Consider the following 25,085-nt stretch of genomic DNA (forward strand, 5'->3'; position numbering starts at 1 on the left):
ACCATACGCTACATAAACGACTATTCAGTGACTGCACTTAAGGGTAACTGAGATGCCCTTGTGTGTTCTGCTTTGAATTTGACTAATTGGACCTCTTTTCTCTTTGACAGTGTGAAGTAATGGGTCAAAGTCTGTCTTCAGCTATGCACACATTCAGAATATTCTGGACTCCGCCTCACATGTTGTGATCATAAACATTTTTTACGTGCTTTAAAGAGTGCTGCCTGTGACTCTATTTCTGCTTTGTTTGCTCGTTTATTCAGTCCTTTAGATTCTACATATAAGTGAGATCATATGGTATCTGTCTTTCTCAGTCTGACTTACTTCACTTAGCATAATATCCTCTACGTCCATCCATATTGTTGTAAATGGTAAGATTTCACTCTTTTATGGCTAAGTAATATTCCATTGTATAAATGATGGTTGCTAGATGGGAGGGGGTTGGGGGATGGGGGAGAAGGTAAAGGGATTAGAAAGTACAAATTAGTAGTCACAAAATAGTCATGGGGATGTGAAATACAGCATGGGGAATACAATCAATAATGTTGTAAGGACTATGTAGGGTGCCAGATGGACACTGGACTTCTGGGGGCATCACTTCATAGACTGAGTAGATCCCTGACCACTGTGTTGTACAACTGAAGTTGATGTAGAATAATATTGAATGTCAACTATAAAAATATATAAATATATAAATATATATATATATATATATATATATATATATATACACACACACATATATATATTCATATTCATGGGATATAAAGTACAGCATAGGGAATATGGTCAATGGTATTGTAACAGCTATGTACGATGTCAGATCGGTAGTAGACTTGGGGGAGGCGCTTATCATTTTGTAAGGGGTATAAATGGCTAATCATTATGTTGTTATGCACACCTGAAACTAACATAAAAATAATAAAATAAAATAAAATAAAATAAAATAAAATAAATAATGCTGCCTGAGACAAAATGAAACAATGTAAATGGAAAGTGCTTCATATATCAGGCACTAAATAAATGTGAAGTATTCCAACTAGGTCCTATTTTCCCCCAAAGAAATAACAAAGCATGTGTTTATTCAAAAAAGAAGGATGGCAAAGAGGAAGGTAAGGAGAAAAGAATAGAGAATGTCTTTACTTAACCTTCATTTCTTAGGGATGTTTCCACTGAGTGTAGAAATCTGGGTAGAAGTTCTTCCCTTTCAACTCTTTAAACATTGTGCCACTTCTCTCTGGGCTGGTAGCTTCTGAAAAATCTGCAGTCAGTTGAGGCAGTGTTCCCCCATGGCTAACAGATCATTTTTCTGTAGGTGATTTCAAAATTTTTATTGTGGTCTTTAGTTTTCAGCAGTAAGATTTTGATGTTTTGGGCATGGATGTATTTGGGTTTTATCCAATTTGAGGTTGGCTGAAATTATTAAATCTGTAGGTTTTTATCTTCCACCAAATTTGGGAAGTTTTCAGCCATTATTTCTTCAAATATTTTTTTTCAACATGTGTTCTTTCACCTCTCCTTCTGGAACTACAATAACATAAATATTTTTGTTATTGTCCCTAAAGATCTGTTCTTTCCTTCTTTTATTTTTAGGGACAGGGACCATTGTGTTTTTCTTGCTATAGCTCAGCTTGAATAATTTCTTATCTATTTTCAGGTTTTTTAAATGTTTCCTCTGCATCTCCATTGTGCTATTAAGCTCACCTAGTGAAAGCTTCTTTTTTATTTAGTTGCTGTATTTTTTCAGTTATAAAATTTCTATTTTGTTCTTCATATCTTCTATTTCTTTACTGAACACTTCTACTTTTCCATTTATTGCTTTTTAATTATAGTTGACATATAATATTATATTAATATCAAGTGAAAACATACTTATTCAACATTTATATACCTTACAGAGAGATCACCGTAATAAGTCTAGTAATTATCTGTCATCATACAGTTATTATGATATTATTGACTATATTCCCCATGCTGTACATTACATCTCCATGACTTATTTGTTTTATACTTGGAACTTTGTACTACGTAAATCCCTTCCTTTTTATTGCCTATCTCCCAATCCCCTCACCACTGGCGACCATCAATTGGTTCTCTGCATCAATGAGTTTGCTTCTGTTTCATTTTGTTTGTTCACGTTTTGGTTTTTAGATTCCACATATAAGGAGAATCTTATACTATTTGTTTTTTCTGTCCAACTTATTTCACCTAACAAAATACTCTCTAGGCCATCCATGTAGCCACAAATGACAATACCTCTTTCTTTTGGTGGGTGAATAATATTCCATTGTATACATTTATACCACATCTTTTTTATCTATTCCTCTATTGATGGACACCTGGATTGCTTAGATAGCTTGGCTCTTGTAAACAATGCTGCAGTTAATATTTGTGTGCATACATCTTTTTTAAGACTGTTTTCATTTTCTTCAGATAAATACCCAGAAGAGAAATTGCTGTGTCATGCAACAGTTCCATTTTTAATTTTTTTAGGAATCTCCATACTGTTTTCCATAGTGGCTGCACCAATTTACAATCTCAGCAACAGTTCCCAACTGTTCCTTTTTTCCACATCTTTGCCAGTAATTGTCATAGGTTGTCTTTTTTATTAATAGCCATTTTGACAGGTGTGAGGTAATATCTCATTGTGGTTTTGATTTGCATTTCCCTGTAAGTCAAATGATTAGTGATGCTGAGCATCTTTTCATGTGTCTGTTGGCCATTTGTATGTCTTCTTTAAAGAGATGTCTACTCAGGACCTGTGCCCATTTTTTCATTGGATGGATTTTTGTTTGGGGCTTTTTTTTTTTTTTTTTTTTTTTTGATGTTGAGCTATATGAATACTTTGTAAGTTTTGGATATTGACCCCTTATCAGATATATCACTTGCAAATATCTTCCACTCGATAGCTCCCACTTTTCATCTTGTTGATAATTTCCTTTGTTGTGCAATAGCTTTTTAATGTAGTCCCATTTGTTTATTTTTTATTTTGTTGCCTCTGCCCAAGGAGCCAAATTTAAAAAAAAATAAAAAAAATAAAAAAAGATCATTAAGACCAATGTCAAAGAGTTTACTGCCTATGTTTTCTTCTAGGAGTTTTATGGTTTCAGGTCTTATATTTAAGTCTTTAATGAATTTTGAGGGGTTTTTTTGTATATGGTATAAGAAAGTGGTCTAGTTTCATTTTTTTACATGTACCTGTCAGGTTTTCCCAAAACCATTTATTGAAGAAAACTGTCTTTTCCCCATTATACATTTTTCCTATTTTCTCAATATTCATTGACCATGTAAGTGTGGATTTATTTTTAGGCTCTCTAATATGTTACATTGATATAAGTGTCTGTTTTTGTGCCAGAATGATGCCGTTTTGATTACTATAGCTTTGTAGTATAGTTTGAAATCAGGTAGTGTGATACCTTCAACTTTGTTCATTTTCAAGATTACTTTAGCAATTCAGGATTTTTGTGGTTCCATGTAAATATTAGGATTATTCTAGTTTTGTGAAAACTGCCACTGGTATTTGGATAGGGATTGCATTGAATATGGAGGTTGTTTTGGGTACTATATACATTTTAACAATATTAGTCCTTCCAATCCATGACCATGGTATAGCCTTCCATTTCCTTGTGTCTCCTTCAATTTCTTTTTCAATGTCTTATAGTTTTCAGAGTGCAGGTGTTTCACCTCCTTATTTAAATTTCTTTCTAGGTATTTTACTCTTTTTAATGCAATGGTAAATGAGATTTTTCTTTTATGTAATTTCTCTTTCTGACAGCTTGATATTTGTGTATAGAAATGCACCTGATTTCTGTATATGAATTTTGTATCCTGCAACTTTACTGAATTCATTCATCAGTTCTAATAGGTTTTAGGTGGAACCTTTAGGATTCTCCATACATAGTATCATGTCATCTGGAAAAACTGACAATTTTACTTTTTCCATTCTGATTTGGATACCTTTTATTTCTTTTTCCTAATTACTGTGGCTAGGACTTCCACTATGCTGAATAAGAATGGTGAGAATGGGCATCCTTGTCTTGTTCCTGATCTTAGATAAAAAGATTTCAGCTTTTCACCATTGAGTATGATGTTAGCTGTGGGTTTGTCATATATGACCTTTATTATGCTGAGGTATGTTCCTTCTAGACCCACTTGTTGAGAGTTTTTATCATAAATGAATGAACTTTGTCAAATGCTTTTTCTGCATCAATTGAGATGATATATGATTTTTATCTTTCATTTTGTTTATGTGGTGTACCACGTTAATTGATTTGCAGATATAGAACCAAACTTGCATCCCAGGAATGAATCCCACTTGATCATATTGTATGATCTCTTTAGTGTATTGCTGAATTCAGTTTGCTAATATTTTAATAGGATTTTTATATCTGTGTTCATGAGGGTATTGGCCTGTAATTTTCTTTTTTATAGTTTGTTTTGGTATCAGGATAACATTGGCCCTGTAGAATGGGTTTGGAAGCTTTCCCTCCTCTTCAGTTTTTTGGATTAGTTTGACAAGAATAGATATTAATTTATCTTTGAAGGTTTGGTAGAATTCACCTGTGAAGCCATCTGATCTTGGACTTTTGTTAGAAGTTTTTTGATTACTGATTTAATTTCGTTTCTAATAATCGATCTGTTCAGATTTTCTGTTTCTTTTTTATTCAATTTTGGAATTTTATGTTTCTAAGAACTTATCCATTTCTACTAGTTGTCCAATTTGTTGGGGTGCAATTATTCATTGTATTCTCATAATCCTTTGTATTTCTGTGGTATCAGTTGTGACTCTCTTCTTTCATTTCTGATTTTACTTAATTTAGGCCCTGTTTTTTTTCTTGATGAGTCTGGCTAAAAGTTTATTTATTTTGTTTATGTTTATGTTTCAAAGAACCAGGTCTTAGTTTCATTGATCTTTTCTATTTTTATAAGTCTCTATTTTATTTATTTCTAGTCTAATCTTTATTATTTCTTCCCTTCTACTCACTTTGGGCTTTGTTTGTTCTTTTTTAGTTCCCTTAGGTGTAATGTTAGATTGTTTGATATTTTTCTTGTAAGTTTCTTGAAGTAGGCCTGTATCGCTATAAATTTCCCTCTTAGAACTGCTTTTGCCGTGTTCCAAAGATTTTGGATCATTCTGTTTCCATTTTCATTTGTCTCACGATATTTTTTAATTTGCTCCTTGATTTCATTAACCCATTGATTGTTTAGCAGCAGGTTGTTTAGCTTCCACTTGTGTGTGAGTTTTCCAGTTTTCTTTTTGTAATTGATTTCTCTTTTCATACTGTTGTAATCAGAGAAGATACTTGATATGATTTCAATCTTCTTAAATTTACTGATACTTGTTTTGTGGCCTAACATACAGTCTATCCTGGAAAATGTTCCATGTGCACTTGAAAAGAATGTGTTCTGCTATTTTGGGGTGAAATGTCCTGCAGCTATATATTAATTCTATCTAATCTAATGTGTCATTTAAAGACACTATTTCCCATTGATTTTCTGCCTGGGTGATCTATCCATTGATATAAGTGAGATGGTAAAGTTTCTTACTATGATTGTATTACTATCAATCTCTTTTTATATCTGTAATTATTTGTGTTATGTATGTAGGTGATCCTATGTTGGGTGCATACATGTATACATGTGTTTTACAATCTTTTGTATTTATCCAATGTCCTTCTTTGTCTCTTGTCAGTCTGTTTTAAAGTCTATTTTGTATGAAATAAGGATTGCTACCCTAGTTTTCTTTTCACTTTTTTTTGCATGAAATATCCTTTTTCATCCCTTCACTTTAACTCTGTGTGACTTCCGGTCTGAAGTCAGTATCTTGTGGGCAGCATATGCACGGGTCTTATTCTTTTTAATTGATTCAGCCACCCTGTGCCTTTGATTGGAGAATTTAGTCCTTCTACATTTAGAGTAATTGTGGTTAGGTATGTACTTATTGCTATTTTATTAATTGTTCTCAAGGTGTCTCTATAGTTCTTCTCTGTTCCTTTCTCCTTCTCTTTCTGTCTTTTCTTGTATATTAATGACTTTTTTTTAATGATGCGTTTGGGACCTTTGTCTTTATTTTTGTGTGTCTCTATTATAGGTTTTTGGTTTGTGGTTACCATGAGATTTAGATATATCATGCTATGTTTAAAACAATCTATTTTTTACATTGATGGTAGCTTAAATTCAAATGCATCCCAAAAGCATTACACTTTTTACACACCCCTATGTTTGTGTTTTTTTAACATCATATTTTACAGCTTGTGTGTGTGTATCCCTTAATTTATTGTGGTACATACACATGCTCTTAGTTCTGTCTTTTAACCTTCATACAAGATTTATAATTGGTTGTTCCACTGCCTATACTAAGTGGCCTTTGTCTGTGATATTTTTTCATTCCTATATTTTCTTAGTTTTAGCCTTTTCTTTTCCACTAGAAGGAGTCCCTTTAACATTTCTTATAATGCCAGTTTAGTGGTGATTAACTCCTTTAGCTTTTGCTTATCTGGACAACTCTCTGTCTCTCTTTCAATTCTGAATGATAACCTTGCTGGGTAGAGTATCCTTGGTTATAGGCTGTGCTTCCCCCTTTCATCACTTTGAATACATTATGCCATTCCCTTTTGGTCTGCAGTATTTCTGCTGAAAAATCAGCTGACAGTCTTATGGGAGCTCCCTTGAAGGTAACTAACTGCTTTCCTCTTGCTTCTTTTAAGATTCTCTCTTTATCTTTACTCTCTGGCATTTTAATTATGATGTGACTTGGTGTGGGTCTCTTTGGGTTCATCTTGTTTGGGACTGTGCTTCCTGGACCTGAATGTTTGTTTCTTTTACCAGGTTAATAAAGTGTTCAGGCATTATTATTTCAAGTAGACTTTGTTCCTTTCTCTCTTCTTCTGAGATCCCTATGATATGAATGTTGGTATGCTTGATGTTCTCCCAGAGGTCCTTTAACCTATCTTCATTTAAAATAAGTTTTTTTTTTTCTTTTTGTTGTTCCAATTGGGTGATTTTTCCACTACCTTGTCTTCCAGGTTGCTGATTCAGTCTTCCACATCATCTCATCTACTACTGATTCCCTACAGTGTTTTTTTTGTTTGTTTGTTTGTTTGTTTTTCTTTTTCATTTCACTTGTTGTATTCTTCAGTTCTGACTGGTTCTTTTTTTACAGTTTCTGTCTCTTTGTTGAAGTTCTGAGTTCATCTATTCTTCTCCTGAGTTTGTTGAGCATTTTTATAACTATGTTTTGAACTCTTTTTTTTTTTAATTTTATTTTATTAAATTTATTGGGGTGACAATTGTTAGTAAAATTACATAGATTTCAGGTGTACAATTCTGTATTACATCATCTATAAATCCCATTGTGTGTTCATCACCCAGAGTCAGTTCTCCTTCCATCACCATATATTCGATCCCCCTTATTTTTGAACTCTTTATCAGGTACATTGCTTGTCTCCATTTCATTTAGTTCTTTTTCTGGGGTTTTGTGTTGTTCTTTCACTTGGAACAAGTTTGTCTCCTCATTTTTGCTGTTTTTCTGTGTTTGTTTCTTTGAATTAGGTAAAACAGCAACCTCTCCTGGTCTTGAGGAAGAGCCTTCTTTGGAGCTTCCCCTTTGTAGACTGCATGTACGAGGTATCTGTAACAGGCCAGCTAGAGGTGGAGATGCAGAAAGCACGGGCCATAGGGAGTCCCAGGGGCAAGCCTCACCCAGGCTGCCTTGACGGACTGGCTGGGTCTGTTGTTGGAGACGGCTCAGGCTGCGAGGAGTCCTGGGGGCAAGCCGTGCCAGAGCCGCATTGGTAAGCGAGTTGGAGCTGATTTAGACTGTGGGAAGTTCAGGAGACAAGCTTCACAGGGGTGGGAACTATAGTTGGAGGGGGTGTGGGCTGCAGGGAGTCCTGAGGGCAAGTCACAGACCTGGTGTGGGACTGGGGCCTAGAGCACACTGGGATGACCTTTGCCAGGTGCCCAGATCACCTGGATTGTGTTCCTGCCCATGTCATGCTCCCACCCATGGAATGGGAGCATGACAAATGTGAGAGCATGACAAATGGTACCCTCTAGGGTCTCTGATATTGGAAAGAATTCCCACAGTCCCCTTCCTGTTTAGAAAATGTTCTATGGTTAGTAAATGGATTTCCTTCCCATATAGTCTAGGTGCCTTTTAAACTACCAATTTTTTTTTTGCTGTGCCTCAGGGTGGATGAGTCTGTGCATGGGCCCTTCAGTGATCCCTCCCTACTTAACGTTAGTGCATTTGGGGTTCCCAGATACCCTGCATCTCTACCATCGATGTCTATGTGTTCTCTCTCATGTGCGGAAGGTGTTCAGTCAGCCCAACATTCTTCTTTCAAAGGTACTTCTCTGCCTATAAGTATGGATGCAATGTGTTTGTGGGAGAGGTAAGTTCAGGATATTCCTACACTGTCATCTGGGACCAGATCCCCTATGTTCCCATTTATTTCAACTGTGTCTGTGATGCTTGTTGGAGCATTTTTATAATAGCTGTTTTAAATTTTTTGCAAATTAATTCCAACATCTGTGTCATCTTGGCATTGACATTTATTGATTGTCTTTTCTCATGCAAGTTCTAGTTCTTCATATACTGAGTAATTTTGGCTTGTGTCCTGGACATTTTGAATATTACATTATGAGTCTCTGGGTCTGTTTAAATCCTACAGATATTTTTTGTTGTTATTGTTTTTAGCAAGCAGTTGACCTGGTTAGGTCCAGGCTGCAAATTCCAATCACGCTTCTGGGTGTTTCGGTTCTAGCATTGGTTCAGTTTTCAAAGTCTTTGCAGTACTATTCAAATCTGTCCCACATGTGCCCCCATTTAATGGTCATCCAGCAGCCTGGACAGTCATCTATTTGTTAACTCAGTTCTCAACATCTTTGGTGTGTTGATTAGGATTGGACTAGTGTATGAGCAGCTCCGGGGTGAGCACAGCAGTTCACAAACAACTTTAACGATCGCTTTCTGAAGCTCTTCCCTCTCTGCAATCTCTTTTCAGTTTCTTGCAGCTCCCCCTTTAGTTACCTCACTGCCCAGCATACTTTTGGGGCAGAGGCCATGGGAGGACAGTGAATAAAACAATGAGGATTCACTCCTCTTTCCTGGGATTCCAGCTCAGCAATAAAGAAAAAAGGTTTGGCTCCTGCTCACCTGTTGCTGCCCTTATAGGGTTTCTTGGGAGCTGGGCCGTGAGGAAATGGGGAAGGAAAAATGGAGATTTTTCACAAGCTCTCTGACCTCAGAGTTCACTTTCATGCTCCTCGCCCAAGAATGAAGGGCGTTTCCTGAAGCTCAACTCTGTTCCCTGGTACCCACTGCCAGGTTTCAAGTTCCACGGTGGCCATGTTCACACTGGAGGGAAAGACTGGAAAACTTCCTGCCTATTTAGAGGTACTTCAAATTCTGGGGTTCTTCCCCAATTTTCTACTTTTCAGAGACCTCTTATAGATGCTCCATGCATTCTGTCCAGGTTTTATCTCTGTGTTCCATGGAAGAGACAAGGAGAAGTGTGTTTACCCCATTCCATCTCACCCAGAACCAGAATCTCCACACCTAATTTTCATAAAGGCTATTTGTAAGTGCATACTGTGAGCCAGGGCTGTACTGAGTATTTTACTTATCTAATCTCTTACAAAACTTACATGTTATAATCTTCATCTTATCGTGAAGACACAAATGCTTAGCAAAGATTAAGTACTTTACCAGAGGTCATCGGACTAGTTTCGAGACTTACAGAATACCATGGAATTATTATAATATCCTCAGACCACCTGCTCCGAAATCAACTACAATGCATATTACAATTGAAGTTTCCTGTACCCTATCTCAGATATACTAAGTCAAAATCTTTGGGAATGGAACTCACAGGGATTTCCTATGCATGCTGAAGTTGAGAACCAATGCATATTGCCTCCAATAAAAGAAACTTTCAGTCTAAATGACTTTTAAAAGGATGTCAATGTACTTCAAATAGGAATACCCATTAGTGTTGGCATCAATCAGTTTAAAATAGCTTACATGTGCTCACATTCCCCACTCTTCTGTATCATGTTAAGGGCCATAAAATAGGATTTGTTATAAACCAAGGTTCACTTTATATGCAGGAAGATTTTCTGAACCCTAAGCCTTGAACACAATGCTCTTGCTGTCACTCTAATCCCTGACAGTAAGAGCCCCCTAAGAGGACGCCTCCCCAAGAACTGTTAGTTAAGAGTGTATCAAATTCTATTTGGGGTGGAGATTAGACTTAAGTGAATTCTATTCATTCGTGGCAGACAATCTGCTACATTTCTTCACAGGAGGTAGAGTGGCCCTATCTTTCATGATGGACCCGATTTGGCAAAAGAACAATTTTGATGGGCTGTAAAAAAAACTGGGGACCTCATGAATGAATGACAAGCATCTCAGAATGAGATAAGAAACCCACTAGCTATATATGGGAGTGGGGAGAAGTTTGCATCAAAATAAGGACACAGATGATTTCTCTTAGGTAAAAAGGTTTTAGGACAAGTTTACATGTAAGGATATAATTATGAAGGTTGAAAAAATCAATCAGATTGCAATATTGCTCAACATGCCTAGCAAATGATGTAAATAATATTAAAATCCTATACTCATAAAACTTTTCTTCTGAGGATCCTAAGGAGTTTTATAGATATTGTCTTAACGGTTCATAATAGGGATTATCATTCCTAACTCACATATGGAAAAAACAAGGTCAAGTATGCCATTCTCTACCGCCTTCTGATAGTTTACTTTTTAAACAATGTGTCAGAATGCATCATGACAATAAGTCACATTTTAGTACGAAAACTTATGGCAAATATTCTGCTTTCAGAAAATCTTTTTTCAAAAAATGTTCTTGTGGATATTTATGAGGAAGTTCAAAAGTTTCAAATTAATCAGCAGTAATGAATCAAAAATAAAAAGAAATCAGTACAGTTATTTTCAAAAGTGAAGAAGAATATGTCAACCAGTGATTTCTCTTCCCTCCTCCCCCCATCTTCTGGAGAGAGCAAACTCCAAAACATATGGCCCAGGAAGAAAATCTGTACCCGTTTATAGCATCTCTGCAGCTAGAGTACGCAAATGACTTCATAGGCAACAGCTTCCGTATGTTTCATATTTTTAACATTGACCGTTCATAATACGGATTCTTTGATCCCAGATCAAATGTTTGAATCAATTTTCTCTACACTTACTCAGAGTCACCATTATAAAAGTTCCCCTCTTTCCCACCTCAGATGTTACAGCCCTTCCCGCAATCGGAACTATCTCCATTTGTCACCTTCTCCATGGTACTTCCCACCCCTTTGCTGTGGTTTTCAGTTCTACTCTCACACAAAACAGGCATGGTAATAAATAATTTTTGTACATAATAAGTTAACTGCAATAAACAAGGTTTGTATAAGGAACTCACAAGCATCCTGAATAAAACTGAAAGCTCATGGTATAATAGTATGATTAGTACAAAAAAATAAACCTCTCGCAATCAGAGAAAACATCCTTCGTAGGTGAGGCCTTATCCTACAGGTAAGAAAAACAAAAACAATATTTTTTTAAAAACTAGATTATATTCCTGGCGTTACAACTGGAAAAAGTGAACTGAAACCTAAGGCCTTAATTTAAAAGAAAAGGCCAAAAACGTCTAGATAAATGCAAAAACATCAACATTTTCAGAAATGTCTAAGCAATACTAAAAATTAGAGTATATTCAACATAAAATTATTTCAAATGATTCCAAGGCCTTTTTTAAGGCCTTGTTGAGGAGCAATATTTCTGATATACCTATTTGCTAAAATCTTAAAACATGCATTTTGCAGAAAGGTACTCATTAAACAAAAGCTAATTTAAAATTTTTTAAAAATTTCTAGTGCTAAATACATTAAATTTGGTAGTAGATTAACTATATGTGGGCCTAATTAGATCTCATGTTGTGAAAGGAAGGGAGAGAAGGAAAAAGAGCCTGCTGTAAAAATTCCTTTTTATTTATTTATTTATTTATTTATTTATTTATTTATTTTCATTTCCTTTTTGTCTGAACTGGTAGACAGGTCAAGTTTTAGGATAATTTAAGTTACTCTGATTCTTCATTTCAAAATACAGATACCTCAAAAAAAAAAGAAAATACAGTCAGAGTGCTGATTCAAACCCTGTACTTAGCATTTTTAAGTATGACAATGGCATTCATTTAAGTGCTAACAGGGGGTCCTGAGTTGGTTATAGACTTAGCAACACCTTTCTAGGCAAAATTTAACCTTCCGGCTTTAAACTAAATGAGTTGTTATATGTATCATCCACCCATCCCAATGGCTACAAATTACCTTGCACAGGGTAGCAAACTGCAGGTTATTTCCTGCTCCAACTACAAGATATCCATCCTTGGTTTTAAAAGCCTAAAATAAATAAATACACACATAAATACATATTTTTATATATTGAGAATACCACAAAAGTTGGCTTTAATTTCTAAAACTTATACAGAAAGCCTGTTCTAAAGCAATGTTATTAATTCAGTACCAACTAATCAGTATATTTTCCACTTATATTTGCATAGTTACTTTCATTTGGGATTTTCAAAGCACTTCCTGGCTCTTCCAATGTTATAACATTGGGGGGGCGGGGAGAGAAAATACTGGAATTTTGGAGTTTTACTACAACTCATAACATGAAATTCTGTATTCATTACGGTATAGATTAATATTGGATTTTCCCAAAGTTTTGTGTTTTGTTTCCATTTTTCCTTCTAGGGCAAAGAAAGAGGGTACGTTGTTTTCTACAAAGTGTAAGAAGAATTGGTGGGGGGGAAAGAAAGCAGGAAGGAAGGAAAGAAAGAAGGGAAGGAGGAAGGATGGATGAGTGAGCTGATAGAGCTACATTTCATCTTTGAAAATCTCAGATGTAAACCTTTGGGCAATTTTAACTTTTTAGTAAGTGAAAATTGACACATCTGGATCTCTGGACCACATGTGGCTTTATGTACCTGAAAATGTCTGCCCTTTTCGGAAACACATTCATTTGGACAGCAACACCTATAAGCAATGGCCACTCCCACCTCCCATAGTCCTAGCCCCTCTGGATAACTCAGCACTCCCTTTCCACATGTGATCACAGTACAGGTTGGAGGAACCAAACTTTACCCTCAGAAAGACTTGTTCCTACTGTCCTTAACGTAAATGAATTCCTTTAGTTTCCTTCCTTTCTATGTAGCAACTGCTCTGGATCTTCGCCTGCTTTTCTCCACATACTCCTGCCTCTGAGAAACACGATGTCCGTCTTTCTTGGCAGGGCTTACTCCTATGCTAATGACCTCGGTCCTACCTTGACTCACATCCTCCAGAACCCTACTCAATCACCTTGAATCTCTTCACGTCCACTGGATCGTTGTCTTCTGTCTACATATAGGCTCGTGCCTACATTAAAACTATTAACCACAACAAAACAAAATCTCCATCAATCCTGACACCCCTCTCAAGCTATCTTGAAATTTTTTTCCTTCCCCCCATCTCTAAATGATATGTAAGTGCCAGCTGCCTACACTTCTTCATCAACCACCAGTGATATTCCAATGCCCTCTGTCATCAGGATTCATATGCTATCAGTACACTGAGATTCTTTCCTTGACCCCTCTGTACTACTTAGTACTATTACCCATCCTATCCTTCAGGAACTGTCTTATCTCTTAAGCTCTGTCTGGGTTCACCTCCAATCTCTCTGACCTGTTTCATGCCTCTTTCTCAGAATTATCTCCTCCTCAGCCTTCAGGATTCCTTAAGCATCTGCATTTGGCCTTTTAGTTCACTTGCTTCTTATGGTAACCACTAGCCACATGTGGCTATTGAATTTAAATAAACTAAAATTAAATTAGTCAAAAAAGATTATACATTGTGATTCCACTTATATGAAAAGTACAAAATAGACAAATCTATGGAGACAGAAAGATTAGTGGCTGCCTAGGGCTGAGGAAATTGTGGGAATTTGGGAGTTACTGCTAACTAATATCGAGGTTTTTTTTTGTCGGTGATGAAAATATTCAAAATTGATTGTGGTAATGACTGCACAACTCAGAATACACTAAGAACCACTGAATTCTATACTTTGAATGGGTGAAATGTATGTGAATTCTCAATAAAGCTGTTATTAAGAAAAATTAAATTAACATTTCGATTCCACAGATACACTAGTTTCGTGTCAAGCAGTCAATAGCCACATGTGGCCAGTGGCCACCATATTAGCACAGAAAGAGAACACTTCCGTCATTGCAGAAAATTGGACAGTTGCACAGTGCTGTTAGACTGCAGCTGGCAGACTGTAGTTTTTCTTTTATTGTTCCTACTAGGCCTAACATGATATCTGAAGAATATTAGGCAATTAATAAATGCTTGTAAAATGTTAATGAGTGAATCAAATGACTGCTTCCATGTAAAAGAACTGTGGCTAAAATGGATCAAGAAAAACACTTTAACAGAGTTTTATTTTATTTACATTTTTGCTTGATTTGGTAATAATATGACTAAGAAGGTATCACATGCACTATTTTAAATGTTTATTTTCCTTGTCCACAGGACAAAACAAAGTTAGTGTTATAAATAATGCATTAGTGTTCTCAAACTATTGAAAAGGAATCTGAAATAAAACTGTGAGTGAGGGACAAAAGATTCTGAGCAGAGATGTCTCAACAAACCACTGATGACTATGAAGGTACACAGGCTGTTTGCTCTCTTTTTTTGCAGAGAAAGAGTGAGTCAGGGAGTAGATAAGTGATGTGAAGTAACAATGTGTGTTGCCAAGTATAATGCACAGAAAGATTTTCAAAATTTTAGTGACATATTCAACAAGTTTACATTTTGGGGTGTGTTCATTTCCTTTAAATGAATGAACAAATACCTGTAATCCTAAACCATACCATAAAATACATCTTTTCCAAATCCAACTTTTTTTCATTTTAGGCAGAGATAACTAGTTAATGATCACAGGAAAGTGAAGACTTAATAGCAACTAGGCCACCAGAATACAATTAGACTGAAGACCACCACATAGATTTGTGGGAATGAAGGTAAGATTCTGAAAGCTTTAAATACTTATTTGTTCCTTGTTTTTGTTGCTACACTGTGGTTTAATAAATATATTTTAAATAAATTTCTCTAAAAATATTACATTGTACTGTAGACTGAATGTTTATGTCCCCCAACGCCAATTGGTATGTTGAAATCCTAACCCAGGTAGACTTCCGGAAAAATGGCGGCGTGAGGTGAGCCTCTGTAAAGCTCCCCCGGAATTTACAAAGAATCGAACAACAAAAACTCCACAAAGGACTCCCTGCACAGCAGACAGGCAACATGAAGAGGCCCACTACCGACTGAAATCACCTACAGGTGGGAGATTCGCGCGAGTGGAGGGAGGAGGAGGAAAGGGAGAAGTGCGCGGAGACGGAGCCGCGCGGGCGCAGGACGCAGACCTAGCTCAGTGCGCCGAGCTCGCTGCTTCCCGGAACTACTGCAGCTGCGAGTGAGGGAGAAATCGGACTGCTAGGGCTCCGCCAGGGCTCCACAGGGCTGAGGGGACAGCATGTAGCACGGCTGGGCCCAACGCTCGCGGCAGGGACCTTGGAGAGAAGACTGGGGGAGGGGGGCTGAAGACGGTGGTTTGGGCCCACACTGCCAAGCGGAGAGTGGAGCCTTGGGCACTGAGACTAGCCGCCCCCTCCCTACCCTCCCAGAGCTCGCCCCGCCCCCACCTGCCCGGTGCTAGAAGCGAAACAGTGGCGGTGTCAGATCAAAACAACAGAAAATTTGCTGTTTTGAGATCTGTGGACCGCAGACACAAATTCACAGCCCAACTAGTTCCAGCAAAGGGGAGAGACCAGTGGAAGCAGGACCGGCTGTGGTGGGGGTCGCCGCCATTGCTCTGGGCCACCTCTCACAGCTCACCCCACCCCTGGCCCCACCTATCTGGGCGGATCCCTGCAGGAGTAAACAGAACTGCTGAAATATACGGGCTCTGAATCAGCAGCTGGAAGAGCTTTCCAACATCAAAAGCTCTCCGATACCCACCGGGACACTGCGCCCTGTGACCTAGACGAACTATTAACAGAGGAGAAGCCCGTCTCCCAGGGAATCCCCTTGCGTGAGAAGTTGGAATAGTGCAGAGAAAACATAGCACTACTGTGTGGGAGAAGAAAATAAGTTGCAGTTGGAGAAATAATAAAACATTCTACCAACAAGTACTGGCAAACAAAAGAAAGACCGCTTTCTATCAACCTGTTGCAGAAGTCACTCCTGTAGATGTCTAGGAAGAGAAATAGTAAACCAGTAATCGCCATGAATAACCAAGGCAACAAGATAGCTCAGAAAGAAAGTGAAAAATCTCCAGAGAAGGCACTTAAAGATACAGAAATATGTGACTTAAATGACAGAGAATTCAAGATTGCAGTTCTGAAAAACTCAACGAGATACAAGAAAACACAGATAGGCAGTTAAAGGAACTCAGAAACTCAATCAAAGAACAGCATGAGCATTTTACGAAAGAGATTGAAATTTTAAAAAGAACCAAATAGAATTTCTGGAGATTAAGAACTCAATAGAAGAAATTAAGAATGAAATAACCAGCTTAGGTAGTAGAGTTGACCAGATGGAGCAAAGAATCAGTGACATCGAAGATAGAAACCTGGAAATGACACAAATAGAAGAAGAAAGAGACTTGAGACTTAAAAGAAATGAAAGAACTTACAAGAACTTTCTGACTCCATCAGAAAGAGCAATATAAGAATAATGGGCATACCAGAAGGAGAAGAAAGAGAGAAGGAACAGAGAATATATTCAAACAAATTGTCGATGAGAACTTCCCAAATTTGTGGACAGAACTGGACCCTCGAATCCAAGAAGCAAATAGAACACCTAGTTACCTCAATCCCAACAGACCTTCTCCAAGGCACATTGTATTGAAGCTGTCTAAAATCAACGACAAAGAAAGAATCCTCAAGGCAGCCAGGGAAAAGAAGACGGTAACTTACAAAGGAAAGCCCATTAGATTATCATCAGATTTTTCAGCAGAAACTCTACAAGCCAGGAGGGAGTGGAACCAAATATTCAAACTATTGAAAGAGAGAAACCATGAGCCAAGAATAATATATCCAGCAAAGATATCCTTTAGATATGAAGGAGGAATAAAGACCTTTCCAGACATACAGAAGCTGAGGGAATTTTCTAATACACGACCTGCACTACAAGAAATACTAAAGGAGGCTATTCGACCACCATCAACAGGGACAATTTGTGGCAACCACAACTCAAAAAGGGGGAGAGTAAAGGCCTGAACCGGAATATGGGAATGGAGAAAGTGTGCTGAAGAAAATGGAATACTCTAAATATCAAACTTTCTTTTACATAAACTTAAGGGTAACCACTCAAAATAAATCCAGAATTGAAATATATACTGAAATAAAAGAAGAAACAGAGGGAAACATCATAGAATACCACCACACAGAAATAATAGACAACAAAAAGGCAAAGAAACAATGGAGACACAACCTTACCAGAAAACTAAGGATAGAATGACAGGAAATCCTCACATATCAATAATCACCCTAAATGTAAATGGACTGAACTCACCAATAAAAAGGCACAGAGTAGCAGATTGGATCAAAAAACTAAACCCAACCATATGCTGTCTCCAAGAGACACATCTCAGCTACAAGGACAAGCATAGACTCAAAGTGAAAGGGTGGAAATTGACACTCCAAGCAAATGGTACCCAGAGAAAATCAGGTGTAGCCATAATGATATCAGATGAAACAGACTTCAAGGTGAAAAAGATAACAAGAGACAAAGATGGACATTTCATAATGGTGAAGGGACTGTACAACAAGAAGACATAACAGTCATCAATATTTATGCCCCCAATCAGGGAGCACCAAATACACCAAGCAACTACTAACAGAACTAAAGGGAGAAATTGACCAAAACACAATTATACTAGGGGACTTAAATACATCATTGACAGCTATGGATAGATCATCCAAACAGAAAATAAATAACGAAATAGTAGCCCTAAATGACACATTAGATGAAATGGACATAATTGACATTTATAGAGCACTTCATCCTAAAACATCAGACTATACATTCTTTTCTAGTGTACATGGAACATTCTCAAGGATAGACCATATATTGGGACATAAAATCAGTCTCAACAAATTTAAGAAGATTGAAATCATACCATGCATATTCTCTGATCACAAGGCTTTGAAATTGGATATCAACTATAAAAAGAAAGTGGAAAAAACACAAATACATGGAGATTAAACAACATACTTTTAAAGAAGGACTGGGTCAAAGAAGAAATTAGAGGAGAGATCAAAAGATACATAGAAACAAATGACAATGAAAATACATCCTACCAAAATTTTTGGGATGCAGCGAAAGCAGTTTTAAGAGGGAAATTTATCTCATTACAGGCCTATCTCAAGAAACAAGAAAACTCCCAAATAAATAACCTCATGTTACACCTTAAAGAACTAGAAAAAGAAGAACAAGTAAAACCCAAGGTCAGCAGAAGAAAGGAAATAACAAAAATTAGAGCAGAACTAAATGAAATAGAGAACAAAAAGACAATAGAAAAAATTAATATGACAAAGAGCTGGTTCTTTGAAAAGATTAACAAAATTGACAAACCCTTGGCTAGACTTACTAAGATAAAAAGAGAAGACACTGATTAACAAAATCAGAAACGTAAAAGGGGAAGTTATCACGGACACCACAGAAATACAAAGGATCATCCAAGAATACTATGAAGGACTATATGCCACCAAATTCAACAACCTAGAAGAAATGGACAAGTTCTTAGAAACATATAGCCTTCCAAGGCTGAACCATGAAGAACTGGAAAATCTAAACAGACCGATCACCAGTAACGAAATTGAATCAGTCATCCAAAACCTTCCCAAAAGCAAAAGTCCGGGACCAGATGGCTTCACTAGTGAATTCTACCAAACCTTCAAAGAGGATCTAATACCAATTCTGCACAAACTCTTCCAAAAAATTGAAGAAGAGACAGTACTCCCTAACTCATTTTATGAGGCCAACATTACCCTGATACCAAAACCTGGTAAGGACAGCACAAAAAAGAAAACTACAGACCAATATCTCTAATGAATACCGATGCAAAAATCCTAAATAAAATTCTAGCAAATCGAATACAACAATGCATTAAAAAGATTATTCATCACGACCAAGTGGGGTTCATCCCGGGCACAAGGATGGTTCAACATCACAAATCCATCAATGTGATACATCACATAAACAAAATAAAGGACAAAAATCATATGATTATATCAATTGATGCAGAAAAGCATTTGACAAGATACAACATCCATTTATGATTAAAACACTTAATAAAATGGGTATAGAAGGAAAATACCTTAACATAATAAAGGCCATATATGACAAGCCCTCTGCTAATCTCATAATTAATGAGAGAAAACTGAAGCCCTTTGCTCTACGTTCAGGAACACGACAGGGATGTCCCCTATCACCTCTGCTTTTCAACATAGTGTTGGAAGTCCTTGCCAGAGCAATCAGGCAAGAGAAAGAAATAAAAGGCATCCAAATTGGGAATGAAGAAGTTAAATTATCACTCTTTGCAGATGACATGATGCTATATATAGAAAACCCTAAAGACTCCACCAAAAAGCTATTAGAAACAATCAACGAATACAGTAAAGTTGCGGCTACAAAATCAACGCACAAAAGTCCATTGCCTTCCTATATACTAACAATGAAATCTCAGAAAAAGAAATACAAAAAACAATTCCTTTTGCAATTGCAGCAAAAAGAATAAAATACCTAGGAATAAACTTAACCAAGGATGTGAAAGACCTATATGCTGAAAACTATAAGACATTTTTGAAAGAAATTGAAGAAGACACAAAGAAATGGAAAGACATTCCGTGCTCATGGATTGGAAGAATCAACATAGTTAAAATGGCCATATTACCCAAAGCAATATACAGATTCAATGCAATCCCCATCAAAATCCCAATGGCATATTTTAAAGAAATAGAACAAAAAATCATCAGATTTGTTTGGAACCACAAAAGACCCCGAATAGCCAAAGCAATCTTAAGAAAAAAAGGACAATAATGGAGGTATCACACTTCCTGACTTTGGCTTGTACTACAGGGCTACAATAATCAAAACAGCATGGTATTGGCAGAAAAACAGACACATAGACCAATGGAATAGAATTGAGAACCCAGAAATAAAACCACATAAATATGGACAGATAATTTTTGACAAAGAAGCTAAAAACATACAATGGAGCAAAGACAGCCTCTTCAATAAATGGTGCTGGGAGAATTGGATAGCCACGTGCAAAAGAATGAAACTGGACTGCTATTTGTCACCATGTACCAAAGTTAATTCAAAATGGATCAAAGACTTAAGCATAAGACCTGACACAATAAACTGCATAGAAGAAAACATAGGTACTAAACTTATGGACCTTGGGTTCAAAGAGCATTTTATGAACTTGACTCCAAAGGCAATGGAAGTAAAAGCTAAAATAAACAAATGGGACTATATGAAACTTAAAAGCTTCTGCACAGCAAAAGAAACCATTGACAAAATAAAGAGGCCACCAACTGAATGGGAGAAGATTTTTGCAAACAGTGCCTCCGATAAGGGGCTAGTATCCAGAATATACAAGGAACTCATGCAACTCAACAACAAAAAAACAAACAACCCAATTGAAAAATGGGCAGAGGACTTGAAGAGACATTTCTCCAAAGAGGACATACAAATGGCAAATAGACATATGAAAAATCGCTCAACATCACTAATCATCAGAGAAATGCAAATCAAAACCACAATGAGATATCACCTCACCCCAGTCAGAATGGCTATCATCAACAAGACAAATAATAACAAATGTTGGAGAGGCTGTGGAGAAAAAGGAACCCTCATACACTGTTGGTGGGAATGCAGACTGGTGCAGCCGTTATGAAAGGCAGTGTGGAGGTTTCTCAAAGAATTACGAATAGAATTGCCATATGACCCAGCAATCCCTCTTCTGGGTATCTACCCAAAAAATCTGAAAACATTTAGAGATAAAGACACGTGTGCTCCAATGTTCATTGCAGCTTTGTTTACGGTGGCCAAGACATGGAAACAACCAAAATGTCCTTCGATAGATGAATGGATAAAGAAGTTGTGGTATATATACACAATGGAATACTATTCGCAGTAAGAAAAGATGATATAGGAACATTTGTGACAACATGGATGGATCTTGAGAGAGTAATGCTGAGCGAAACAAGTCAGACAGAAAAGCAGAGAACCATGTGATTTCACTGATATGTGGTATATAAACCAAAAACAACAAAAGAACAAGACAAACAAATGAGAAACAGAAACTCATAGACACAGACAATAGTTTAGTGGTTGCCAGAGGGTAACAGGGGCGGGGGGTGGGGGGTGGGAGATGAGGGTAAGGGGGATAAAATATATGGTGATGGAAGGAGAACTGACTCTGGGTGATGAACACACAATGGGATTTATAGATGATGTAATACAGAATTGTACACCTGAAATCTATGTAATTTTACTAACAATTGTCACCCCAATAAATTTAATTAAAAAAAAAAAAAAAAAGAAATCCTAACCCAATATGATGGTATAAGGAGCAAGAACATGACCACCTATGCACCAGGAAATAGGTCCTCACCAGGCACCAAATCTGTCACTGCCTTGATCTTGAACCCCCTAGCCTCAACAACTGTGAGAAATAAATGCTTGTTGTTTAAGCCACGCAGTCTACATATTGTTATAGCAGCCCTAATGAACTAAGACATTGATACTGAGAAGTTGAGTGCTGCAGTTCAAAAATAAAAAATAAAAATATGGAAGCATCTTTAGAACTAGGTAATTGGTAGAGACTAGAAGAGTTCTGAGGTACATGATGGAACAAAATCTACATTGCCTTGAACAAAACTTTAAGGAGAATTCTGGTGAGAGCTCAGAAAGAAAGAGGAAAACTGTAGAGAGAGCCTTAGACTTCTTAGAGAATACCTATGCCATCCTAAATAGAATGCTGGTGGAAATAAGGATCATTTTGATGAGGTCTAGGATGAAAATGAGGACCATGTTATTGGAAACTGGAGGAAAGGTGATCCTTGTTATAAAATGGCAAAAACTTAGCTGAACTATGTTCATGTTCTAGTGTTTTGTGGAAGGTAGAACTTGGCAAGTGATGAAATTGGATATTTAGCTAAAGCTCTTCCTAAGCAAAGTACTGAAGTACAACTTGGCTCCTCCTGACTGTTATAGTATGATGTAAAAAAAAGAGAAATGACTAAAAGACAGAATTGTTAAGCAAAAAGAAAACAGAAATTAAGGATTTGGAAAGCTCACAGCCTATCTATACTGTGAAAAATGAGAAAATGTGGTCAGAAGAAAACATTGAAGGTGTGGCCAAGTGACCATTTGATAAGGAGATGTCCTTCAGCAGACAAATGAATAAATAAACTGTGACACATCCAGACAACTATTATTCAGCATTAAGAAGAAATGAGCTATCGAGCCATAAAAAGACATGGAAGAATCTTACATGAATATTACTAAGTGAAAGAGGTCAATCTGAAAAAGCTCCATGTTGTATGATCCCAAATATACGAGTATGACATTTTGGAAAAGGCAAAACTATGGATACAGTAAAAAGATCAGTAGTTTCTGGAGCAGGGTGAGAGAGAGGGATGAATAAGCAGAGCACAGAGGATTTTTAGGGCAGTGAAAATACTCTGTGTGATCCTATCCATTATGATGGATACATGTCATTATGTATTTGTCCAAACCGATAGAATGTACAACACCAAGAGGGAACGCTAATGTAAACTATGGACTTTGGATGACTATTATGTGTCACTGTAGGTTCATCAGATGTAACAAACATACTCTGGGGTGAGGGGAGTGGGGGAGTCTTTACATGTGTAAGGGAGGGGATATATTGAAAATCTCTGTACCTTTTGTTCAATTTGTCTGTGAACCTAAAACTGCTCAAAAGACTTTTTGTTTTTTTTTAAAAAAAAAAGACAACAGGAAGCATCCTTATCATGATGATGATGTTCTGTATCTTGGCTGTATCAGTGGTAACATCCTGGTTGTGATATTGTACTACAGTGTTGCAAGATATTGCCATTGGAGTAAACGGGATAAAAAGTACACAGGATCTGTCTCTATTATTTCTTAAAATACATGTAAATCTAAAATTATCTCAATATTTTTAAGTTTTTTTTTAAGATGCTGGTGTATTATATTAGGGCCCTGACAACAAAGATGGAAGGAAATAGGGTCAAGAAGTACTAAGTGGTAAAATTGACTGGAGTTGGTAATGACTTGAATATGATGGTTGAGAGTTGAAGGTTAAGGGAGAAGAAGGTGGAGTGTATGGTGTTTAGGTTTCTGAGGATATTTTGAGATATTCCAGGAGAAATTTCAAATGAGTAGGAGTTGAGGACCAGATGAAAGTCGGAACTGTAGATAACACTTGGGAGTCATTTGATTCTAACCTATTACTAAAGCCATCACATAGATGGGGCCATTTAGAAACAGAGTTCAAACTGTAGAGTAAAGGAAAAAGGAGCTAAGGATGAGTCTGAAGACCATCCCCACTGGAAGACCTGGGAGAAGAGGAGTTAGCCAGACAGTGAGGTGGGGCAAAAGAATGCCCACAGGTGGTCTTTCGTGATCTCGGTAAATGATTCCCTGGTGTCACAATGCAGACAGAATGCAGTTTGAAGGGAATCAAGGACTAAGTAACAGTTAAGGAAATGGAGAGAGCACATGCAAATATCTGTTTGAGAAGTGTGGCTGTGAAAGGGGAAAATGAGCAAGGGACTGAGAATACAGGTTGACTACAATGCAGAGGCAGGTCCCCATGTCAGTATGGTGGCAGGAAGCTGAGGAAGTTCCAACTGGGTCTATGTACTTGCTGATAAAAGAAGGGTGGAGGCCATCAACTGAGTAGGGCTGGGAGATATGAGACTAGAAGACTGAACAGAGACGTTCCGATGTATCATGGAAGAGAGTGGTAGAACAGAGTCACCAGATAAACACAACTGGAACGCTGAAGATTTGAGAACCCAACTGAATGCCTTTCTCCATTATCTCCCAGTTACACACAATAAATGAATATTTATATTCACTAGGTTTAGGGTTTTGCCAGAATAATATGAAAAAAAGATACAGATTTAGGAAAATTAGAAAAATACCCAGGATGTTATTGAACAATGAGCCATGGACAATCTGGATATGGAAGGTGGTGAAAACAGGAGGTGGTATGGATAGGGCAAAGGGAGACGTGTCAGTGGATAAATCCTGATGAAGTCAAAAAACAGTCATAGTAAGAGCACGGTAGAACAGGAAACTACAGATGGTCAGAAGGTAAAATGCTTCACTCAGTGATTATTGAAATGAAACAATTTCAAGGGAATTGAGCCACAGTGTAAGGTGCATAGAATAGTTGCTGATAAGAGGTTGGGACTCAATAAATATCATTACTATTAAATAATTACTAATATACTGAGCTCTACATAGTGCATTTTAACCCTTTAGATCCTGATGCCTGGGCCCTCATCCACTCTGCAAATCACCCATCTTTCTCTCCTCACTCCCTTGATTGCCTCACTCTCCATATCAGGCAAGGTAAGTGACAACATGCCATGCTCTCACCCCACTGGCAGGATTTCCATCTTTGGGATAATTAAAATCAAAAGCACTGAATTGGGCTGCAAACACTCACCACTTGGGTGTCTCTTATATAAGGAAGTCAAGCTTCAGGAGGAAAATACAATTGCTTCTACATGAAAAGAGCAGGGGCAAATATCTATAGTTTTTTAATTTTGTTTTTATTGAATTTATTGGGGTGACATTGGTTAATAAAACTATGTAGGTTTCAGATATACAATTCTATAATACATCACCTATATACTGCATTGTGTGTTAACTACCCAAAGTGAATTTCCTTCCGTCACCATATATTTGACCCCCTTTACCCTCTTCTACTAATCCCCAACCCCTTACTT

The 25,085-nt window shown here is 37.1% G+C and overlaps 1 protein-coding gene across 1 annotated transcript in view; it reads right to left on the bottom strand.

The window, feature by feature from the left end:
* SUGCT (succinyl-CoA:glutarate-CoA transferase) overlaps positions 1–25,085 on the bottom strand; it is an 866,747-nt gene that overhangs the window by 556,188 nt on the left and 285,474 nt on the right. Inside the window, exon 10 of the mRNA XM_019710224.2 lies at positions 12,334–12,405. Within this exon, the coding sequence (XP_019565783.2) occupies positions 12,334–12,405 (72 nt within the window). The remainder of the gene's footprint in view (positions 1–12,333; positions 12,406–25,085) is intronic.

This window comes from Rhinolophus sinicus, linkage group LG09, assembly GCF_036562045.2.
Source record: "Rhinolophus sinicus isolate RSC01 linkage group LG09, ASM3656204v1, whole genome shotgun sequence".
Lineage (NCBI taxonomy): Eukaryota > Metazoa > Chordata > Mammalia > Chiroptera > Rhinolophidae > Rhinolophus > Rhinolophus sinicus.